This window comes from Ischnura elegans, chromosome 8 (genome assembly GCF_921293095.1).
Source record: "Ischnura elegans chromosome 8, ioIscEleg1.1, whole genome shotgun sequence".
NCBI classification, from domain to species: Eukaryota; Metazoa; Arthropoda; class Insecta; order Odonata; family Coenagrionidae; genus Ischnura; species Ischnura elegans.
The window spans coordinates 101,634,375-101,643,867 of record NC_060253.1 but is presented as its reverse complement, the minus strand read 5'-3'; the positions used below and the strand labels follow the sequence as shown (position 1 = coordinate 101,643,867).

Genomic DNA, 9,493 nt, shown 5'->3' with positions numbered 1-9,493 from the left:
AACGTTTTTTGGCTTCATAGATTGAGTTAATGCGCTTCGATGGGCAATTGTTTTCCACAATGCTGCCAGAATCTCCTTCATTTGATCTTGTTTTGCGAGTGATTTACCATGGATTTTTCCTTGCGCTAGGAATGCTATAAAATTGGGCATCGTTTTCCTCCCCTTACGTACGTATTGTTATTGCGGGAGAAACTGTCGTCGGTACGCGTTATGCCTGTGAAAGTGTGTGCTTGCATTTAATTTGATAATTAATCCATTAATCATGACTCCTAATGAGTATACTTTCTGAGTGCAAGCGAAACTTACGGTGCTGCGTCATTTAAACAAACTCTTTAAGAATCACGTGCTTGTTTTTCCACCCCTGAGTTTATGTAAATATGCTTAAAAAACAATTAGTTTTTTCGGGAAATTCTTCAGAATCGGAGGAAATTGACGGTGGCAATAGAGCTAAGAAAAAAATGAGGAAGAATAAAGTGAAATCTGTAGGAAGAAAGCGTAAAAGAGGGGTTTCATTCGTGTCTAAACCTTTGAGGTTGACACATGTGTCTTCAAAACTCGATCGTGTGGAACCCCATCACTGTCTTTTTGACTCGTTTTCGTTCGAGGAATCTCCATTTTCAAAAGTTGCTAAAACTGCCCGGTAAGTTTCGTGATTTTCACCTTGGCTTTGAATATTTTCATGTTTCCATCTTATTACCACTGAGCTCCTTTCACAGGAAGGAGGGACTGCAGTTTGTTAGCTTTGATTGGTTCGGTTCTCCCTCAGAATTCAATGGAAAGAATTGCGACTCCTCAGGATGTGTGTCACATTCTAGAAGCTCAAGTGATAAATCCAATTATCGTAAGTCATCTTTACTTTCTTCTGAAATCAGTGGGTCCCCTGTGACACCGAGCTTGCTTTCACAAGGTGCTCCGCAATCAGTTTCTGTGCCGAGGGAAGTAGTCCAATGTTCTCTAGAGAATGCCCTGACAGGGAAATCAGCTGAGTGCCTCTCTTCAGAAGCAAAATCTAGCCAATTTAGAGTGTCACCTCAGCAGATGATAGAAGGGACTCCAACGCCTCCACTACCAACACCATCATTATATGCTCTGATTCATAGAGGAGATTTTAGGAAAAGTAGACAAACCTTATTCACAAGCACTCCTGTGACGGGAGAAAATTTACGTTTGGCCCAGTGGCAACTTACATGTTCCCCTGTGGAATCTGAAAGCATGGATCATTTTAGTGAACTATTCAAAGACATTTTATATAATAGCAGCAAGGATTCAGTTGAGTCTGCATCACCGTTGGTTATGACCGAATTTTCTTCAAACGACCTAAGGTCATCCTCTGGTGATTCTTCTAATTCAGTTGTTTGCGCCGCTAAGGAAGCTCTATTTCGTGTTTGCCGGCAGTCGTGTGCTGTGGATTTTTCATCCTACATAGCTGACAGGTATATAATTTTTAGAGTATCTGTAAGTTATCCTGATCATAATGAATATACAATGTATCATTCCTTCCTACTAGTGGTATTTTGCATAATTTACTTTTCAAAATATTAATCTAATCATTAAAATGTAACACAAGCAGCACAACACAACCTAATTATATCACCCATACACTAATCTTTCCATTTTTAAGAGTTGTCAGAAAATCCATACCAACTGTGTTCGTATAAGAGAAAATTGTGCCCAACAAGGGGAAGGAGGGTGGGAGTGTCCTCATATTAGAGGTTTGATTCCTACACAATTGTATGTATCCTTTTGCCGGGGAATTGAATTCTGACAATCAGTCAGTGGTGACCGTGCACAGAGATTTCACTGCATATTTCATGTTAGTTTTTTATTACTGGTTGAAGCACTGGAATAAGAAGAGAAAAATGAGAAGTATGCTTCTTTCAATAACATTCTTCGATTTATGTATCATAACTGCTGTCCTACAACTGATGCAAATGTTCTGCAGCGATGATTTGAATCTTAGAATTTTATATGAAAGCAATCTTTGCAATGAAAAGGGTTAAGTATACGATATTCATGTTACTCCTACTCTGCGAGAAAGAAGAGAACCATTCCCCATCACTGTCCCTGGTGGTGTAGAAATTAATCAAGTTCACCAACTAATTTCATATTGCAATGAGGGCAGTTGCTGGTGATGTTTAGTTAATATGTATTTTACCAATAGATAGGTGATTTTGTGAGAATGGTTTTCTAATCGCTTATCGCTGGATTTGGGCCAGCATGAAATATTTGATACATGATCTCTACAAAATAATTATCTTTATGGGCCACTCCAGTTACCAAATCAATCATTTCTTTCCCTAATCCTTTCATAAGCTTCACCAATCATTTCACTCACCAATTCATTTTGTAAATTGCCAATGAAAATGGTATTTTTTTCTCTAAGTCCTGATTGGTATATTAATGAGTATTCTTTAGCAACATTTTTAGTCCTACAATACCTGCTTATAGGTCTCCAGCTCTTCTAGAGAAAATTGGGGAGGGTGTCTTTTCTGAAGTGTTTGGATGCTTGGACCGCCAAGGGACGCGAAGTGTGTGGAAGGTTCAGCCATTTGAGGGAGATCTCATTTTCAATGGAGAGGAGCAGAAGATGAGTGCAGATATCCTTTCGGAAATCCTCATAACGAGGTAGCTATTCTTTTCGTGATATGCTCAACAGTTCTGTCCGAGGGTGGATCCAGGACTTTTTCTGGTGGGGTTTGGTTTGGTAAGGCAAACGGTCTTCTCATATTTGGGATTAAGAAAAGATACAATAATTACTGTATAGAAAACACACTTCATCTCCATACTCTGTAACACAAAACAAACGAAAGTAATATTGGGGCCATATTCTTAAAAGTAGACCCTAAATCTTGTCTATTTTTTTTAGCCTGGGGGGAAGGGGGCACGTGCCACCTCACAAAATCTGCCTATGGTTCTGTGCTATTTAAACACGATGTACACTTCTTGTGCTTCAATATAAGAATCCTTTATCTGTCATAGACATGAATCTTCATGTGCATAGATGGGTGAAAAAATACATGCAAATTTGTTTGCATCGAATATTTTTTAATTCACCCCTCAATTTTGAGGTGGTAAAATCTAGTCTGGTAGTGTGTTCAGACAGTTTTTTTGAGTACGGGTGTTGATAGTTTTTTTTTTTAAATCTCTTACTCCTAAGTCTGTTATTAATGTTGTCATTTGATTGGATTGATATATTTACTAATTCCACCCAGCTGCACCATATATTGTTGATATTTTTTCTCTATCAATTATAAGCTTTGAATAATTTTCTTTTATTAAGTAGTATCTGAATTTTTCTCATCAATAGTGCTTCACAAGATGAATAGTATCCTTCGTATCAAATGTATTTATTCTCTTTAATATGTATTATTTAGTAAATACATGATCTATCACTTAGTTTTAAAAAATATTCATTTCAACGGCATTCAAATTTCATAAAAGTACTGGTTTCAAGCATGATTTTGGGTGAATCTTTATTGGAAACAATATCAATTTTCTGTAAAAAATGACTATTCATTGCATAATACAGTTTATCTAAATTTTTGCCAATTTGTTTAAAATGGGATTTGATGTAATTTTCTCTTGGTTTCCCTAGCAAATAATGGATTTTTTATAATTCATTTGACAATCATGATGGATCGTAAGTCATATATATTTCTGGTGTCTCTGATAAAATACTTTCATGAAATGATTTAAAACTGTATTTCATACAGTTATAATCTTTATTGAAGCTGAACACTTACGAGCAAAGAATATATAATTGTGTAAAGAATAAATAAATTGAGAATTAAGTTAAGCAGCTCTGGGGTTAAGTCAAATTTTTTAATTCGTTATTTTCAGCTCCCTGAGTGATCTGAGGAGTGGAGAGAAATTAATGACAGAATGCTTTGTTAAGGCCTTGGATTTCAAATGTGTGCATTGCCCTTTCCCTAAGGTGCTCCTTGACTGTTGGAGAGAATATGATGATAAAAAAGGTATAGTCATTAAAAAATATCTCATCGTAGTCTATCTTATAAACATAAAGAGGATGTCTATTTGCCTGTCCACTACGCATCTCCATATGGCTGCTAAGATTGCAACTAAAGTTTGTACATAGGTGCATCTCATGCTCCCAAACCCCAGTGTGATATTTTTGTTTGTGTCTGATATGTGTCCTTTGCGTCGTTCTCTCATTAACCTTTGCTGTGTCACGTCATACAACTTCTGCAGTTTGATATCCTGTTAGATAGGCAAACCTCTTGAAACCTAAAAATCTTGCAATTTGACCATGAATTCCAAGTTCCACATTTCCCTCTGGTCTGTGTAATATCCTTCCCGAGCAACAACATGTGGCCTGCTAGTTCATTTATAAAATCGCTTCATATAAACATATGTACTTTAAGATGAGTCGATTTCCTTATTGTTGCATCTTAAATGTTTATAAAAATATAACATAACTATTGCATGGACTTCTTCTAAGAATTTGGGGTAACTGATATATTTCTCATTATTTAATTATAAAATTATCTATTTATATCGGCCTTGGTATTTAAAAATAAAATTTGGTGGAAACTCATATTTAAATTTGTGAGGCTGCCAGTGCATTTTCCTACTGAGCTACCACATTTAAATAATAATTTTAAAGCCAATACACACCATGGAAACGGTCTCCAAATGTCCTTCAGTCATAACTTCAAGTTATTCCCTAGCATTTTATAATGACTGCCTAAGAAATAATGCAATCAATGCAGTAGATATTTTTTATCTTTCTACTTTGGAAAACAAGGAGCATAGAGCACGTGTGATTTTTTAGTCTAACAAATTTTGGTTGTTTTAACTTCAAAATTCTTAATTTTTTTACCATGGAAAATTTTTATTTCAATTTCAATTTTATTACAATTACTGGAAAATAGGTAAGTAGTATCAGAGAAGGTGTTATAACATTATGTTATAGTTATAACTTATTATGGAGTTATAACAAATTTCTTAGAGTCTAAGAATGATAAGAGTTTCTACTTTGTGCATATTTAAACATATGTTATCGACATTATACTAATGAGTTGAGTAATATACAATTAAATTGTATTTTTTAGAAGGTTGAATGTTTTTTTTTCTTTTATTTTATGCTCTGAGAATGATTGCCCCACTGTCTTTCCTGATGAGCAACTTATGTTGATCACAGAGCTAGAGTTTGCAGGAGTTGCATTGGAAGATTTTGTTTTTGCATCTGCACCACAGGCTCTCTCTGTTTTCACTCAGGTGAGTATAAATTAACCAATATTGTGACGAGTCTTCATCAATTATTAGTGTGAGAACCAGAAAAGAACCACATGCTCACAGTGGCCGTGATTTGGTGTGGACTGTAATGGCTTTAAATTTTCTGAAACTACACAGGTCCATTAGGAAAAATTGTATAGATCAGAAGACCACCTCTCCTTATTTGCTTTAAAAGAAAAATTATCAGCTACCGTAAAAATAAAAATACAAGAGGATGAGAAATGATTTGATGGAGGCAACATATGATAATTAACCCTTATCTGCTCAAGGTGCCGATATATAAATTGGTTTTTGCATTAAAAAGCTCAAGGTGCCATAAAAATGTTTATGTATTTCAGTTTGAGTTAATTTCACTTTTATACTGGAGATTAGATAAATGTACATCAATCCTGAGGAAATGGTATTTCTTCTGCAGAATTTAGTGTCCTACATAAACAAAACATTTTGTCTCTTCTTCCAAATGCCTGAAGCACTCTTGAATTGGTCATGAGCTTTGTGAGAGTGAAAACTGAATTTGCCGTGACAGCATTATGGTTAAGGAAACTGTTGAAGGAAGGAGGAAGAGAAATAGTGATTAGGACTCTAATGATATAGTAATCAGGATCAAAAATCAAATTTGGTAGAGAATGATTGCTAGGGAAATAAGATAGGAGTAATTGAAGAGTATACATGTCAATGATAAAAAAAAGAGAAAAAAATAAGCATTCAGAAGATAGAACGTAATCAATGCATAACCAGTTACTAGAAATGAAGAATAAATGACCAACCAAAGGGATTTAGATAGTTCTACTAAGCCGTCAAAAGAATGACAAGAGGGGAGATTAGCTCTTCCTTCCTGTTACTGAAGTAGATGATATTTAATCCTTTGATAGCTGATATCTGGAAATCTTTTCTATGATTATTCGGAAGTTTGTGATTTTAGCTTGGTGACTTCAGTGGTCCTTCAGTTTTTTTTTGTAGATCTGTCACTCCACTTTTATTTGAATGTACCATTTTAAATTTAATTATACTATTGCTGTGATTTTTATGTCTGAATTGGTGTATTTATTTCTCTTTTTCAACCTCAAGGTTGCATATGCCCTTGCTGTAGCTGAACTGGCTTTAGAATTTGAGCATCGTGATCTACATTGGGGCAATATTATGGTTAGCAATACACATGAGAAGGATGTGACCTATATAGTGGATGGGAAAAAGACAACATTTAGCACCAGAGGTGTTTCTGCAAAAATTGTTGATTTCACCCTCTCACGAGCCACCATTGATGGTCGGTTTCATTATGCTGATTTGGCCGCTTCTCCTGAAATATTTGAATCGACTGGAGAGTATCAGTTTGAGGTCTACAGGCTAATGAGGAAACATACAAAGTGAGTGCCAGTTTTTCACCTTTTATATTCAATGAAATTAAAGCCATATATAGATGACAGTGGCGAACTATCTTCTCATCTTTGGATTTGTTGATGACAATATCAAAATTAGAGACATTGAGGTATTATGCAGGTATAAATCTCTATCTTACAGCAGCAGCAGGTGTTGGGTTACAATAATTAAATTGGTTTCCTTGATTTTGTATTTTTTTCATTTTTAACATTGAAATTTTTTTGGTCGAATCCTTTGTTTTAATATAATATTCTCGAGGAAGTCTTTGAAAGAAAACTACTCACTAATTCATTTTTTATTTTCAGTAATGAATGGGAAGCATTTAAGCCATACACCAATGTGCTATGGCTTCACTATTTAATTCTTCAAATGTGTAAAGCTGTGAAGTATAGAAATAAAAAGGCTAAAATACATCGGACATATATGAAGAAAATGATTGATATAGAATCAAAAATCCTGGAATTTTCTAGGGCATCGCATTATGTATCAGAACAGGAGTATTATCCCTGAAACCATGAAAATAAATTACTAGCTCATTGTGTTATTAAGAACTTCTGATTATTTAGCCAATGTTTATATTTATGTTATTGGTTCCTTTTAGGATAAAATAATAATCATTACTCGAGTTTTCAAAAAATCTTTTTGTAAAGGTTTCATTGTTGCAATAATAATTGAAACCATGATGAAAATGATTTCTTGATTTATGAATTAAATACCTATGCATATAAAGTCTTGATGACTGTGGGGTAAGACATCTTTATCATGTCCGTTATTATTTGCTGAATGTAAATTTTGCATCATTTTGTTTCAAAATATTTTACCAATACTGTGAGTACGTATTATCGCAGTTATTCTTAGTTAAGTCCCCATACTTTACTATTGTTAATCGTTAAAATATTACCATGTATTTATAAATGTTTAATTGTTAATAAATATTATTTATTGTCAGTTTAATAAGTAATTTGTACACAATCATTTCCTAAATGAGCCCACCACTTCAATATTTAATTTCAATGTGAATTTCAACATGGAGAAGAGACTAAAAGGATGTCCTATGATTCTCATTTATTCTCCAACGCCTGAAAAAAATTTTTTTTGTGATTGAATAATGTATTAATATATTTTTTTAATTCTAAATTATTTGGTCCACGAACAATAACACTATGACAGTGTAGTGTTATGCACAGTGGCCTGAAAAGCCAAAGGTTCGTGGTTCGATTCCTGGTCCAGGGGAATTTTCTGAACAATAAAAAGTTATGGTACCTTTTCACACAATTTATTCAATACGACCGGTTTCGTCGCAGAGGCGACATCATCAGGTCTTTTTTTTATTGTTCAAAATGGATTTTCACAAGGTAAAGCCAGAAACAATCGAGTTTATCGGAATTTTCTGACTCGTATCAGCATGGTTGTGACTCATGTACCCCCAAAAAAGGTCATGGTGTATTGAACGTTGCCTGTTTTTTCAGGGCTTTGTGGTGGAGCATGCACTTTAGATATATTCACAGGCAGTGACGTAACTATAGGAATATGCTTTGGGGGGGGGGGGAATGACATGGCGTGGGGTGGTGACTAACCCCCTTGGGGGGTTTGGGAAAATTTCGGGAAAATAAATATATCGGTTATTATGCAGAGGAGATAGTCTTGACATTCTCGAGAAATTGGCATCAATAACATCTCAGGAGTGGAGTCCTGTTCAGACACAAAATTTAAAAAAGATGAAAAGACCTTTTGAAATGCAGGCGAGCCTGTAAAAATAAGTACTCATGTAAGGGGAGCAAATTTGTAACTGTGGCAAGTGGCAATCCAGTTAGCAAGGATTTAGCATCATCCCTAAATTAGAGGATAGTTGTTTTGGGATGGATGGATTTATGCGGTGACGAAACCTATCTGGACGCAGAGATAAGGTATGAAGAATCCACGCCATATATATTAGGGGATAAACGGAAGATGAATTTCTGCATTTCTGGAGATAAACCTATCCTTACGCCATAGGTGGCAGCCGGGGCACAGCTAGGAATTAAGGCTAGGGGGGGCTTTAGGCACAACTAATACTTTGGGGCCTGAGGGTGTGGAATACCCACCAGGGTAAGCGGGAGGTGCAGGGGCCCTTCCCCAGAAAATATTTCAAATAAATGGTTCAAAATGGTAAGTTTTACAGCTTTCTGGGGGATATTTTATTTATCTTTACACTATTCTATAAGTAATATTAATCCAATTAAGTGAAATGGATTGAAATTAAAAATTTCTCTGAGCTCTGGAGGGGGGGATTTTATCCCCCAAAACCCCCCTCGCTGCGCCACTGGGTGGCAGCTGTCTCGTGTACAGTGGGCAGAAAATGATCGCTATGTTATCAGCCAAGATTCATGAGAACTATGTGATAACGATATATCCCACATAGCATCAAATATTTCAGAGATATCTCTCCATGGAAGAAGATGAAGAGAAGTCTAGGGTTTTAACTTGTATACACCACTCTAAAAACAAGTATAGGTAAACATCGAAGCAACTTAGGGTACTGTGACAGTCCCTCAGCTAAACCCGTACAAGATTTAAATTTTGTTAGGTTCCCCAAAGCTCCGGCATGTCCTTAAAAAAAATCTTTGTGTGGCAAAATGCATAAACTAATGCCTCCCAGTCAGCACAACAATTATGGCTACACTGTGGCCAAATTGTAGTTTACCTGTGGCAACTAAGGCTATGGCTAGCCACAGCTTGCCATTTTGTGGCCCGACTGTGGTTGCCATTCAGCATAGTTTGGCTTGCCAAACATGTGCAACTGTGGCCACACTGTGGATCGTCTCAGGAAGGCCACAGACTCGCAAACTAAACATTTGTAAATATAAGTATACATATTACG

General features: G+C 35.7%; 2 protein-coding genes across 3 annotated transcripts; both read left to right on the top strand.

Moving 5' to 3' along the window:
• The first annotated feature begins 81 nt into the window (after positions 1-81).
• LOC124163568 (serine/threonine-protein kinase haspin-like) lies at positions 82-7,022 on the top strand. 2 transcript variants are annotated; one of them, XM_046540557.1, is made up of 7 exons: positions 82-640; positions 717-1,433; positions 2,449-2,625; positions 3,841-3,974; positions 5,073-5,238; positions 6,325-6,620; positions 6,939-7,022. In XM_046540557.1, exons 1-5 carry the CDS (start codon positions 378-380, stop codon positions 5,078-5,080), a joined length of 1,299 nt encoding a protein of 432 aa, XP_046396513.1. In that variant the 5' UTR covers positions 82-377; the 3' UTR covers positions 5,081-5,238; positions 6,325-6,620; positions 6,939-7,022. The 2 variants fall into 2 exon arrangements, with proteins under 2 accessions (XP_046396513.1, XP_046396511.1); XM_046540555.1 differs by having other exon boundaries at positions 3,841-5,238.
• LOC124164473 (serine/threonine-protein kinase haspin-like) lies at positions 5,149-6,624 on the top strand. Its single transcript, XM_046541800.1, has 2 exons — positions 5,149-5,238; positions 6,325-6,624. Exons 1-2 carry the CDS (start codon positions 5,149-5,151, stop codon positions 6,622-6,624), a joined length of 390 nt encoding a protein of 129 aa, XP_046397756.1.
• Positions 7,023-9,493: the final 2,471 nt, after the last annotated feature.

Excerpts from the sequence above, each read along its gene's own strand:
- LOC124164473 (XM_046541800.1), top strand. The coding sequence starts at position 5,149 with ATGTTGATCACAGAGCTAGAGTTTGCAGGAGTTGCATTGGAAGATTTT. Across the intron at positions 5,239-6,324 it reads CTCTCTCTGTTTTCACTCAG|GTTGCATATGCCCTTGCTGT; the intron begins GTGAGTATAAAT and ends TTCAACCTCAAG.
- LOC124163568 (XM_046540555.1), top strand. The coding sequence starts at position 378 with ATGCTTAAAAAACAATTAGTTTTTTCGGGAAATTCTTCAGAATCGGAG. Across the intron at positions 1,434-2,448 it reads TCATCCTACATAGCTGACAG|GTCTCCAGCTCTTCTAGAGA; the intron begins GTATATAATTTT and ends ACCTGCTTATAG. Across the intron at positions 2,626-3,840 it reads TCGGAAATCCTCATAACGAG|CTCCCTGAGTGATCTGAGGA; the intron begins GTAGCTATTCTT and ends CGTTATTTTCAG.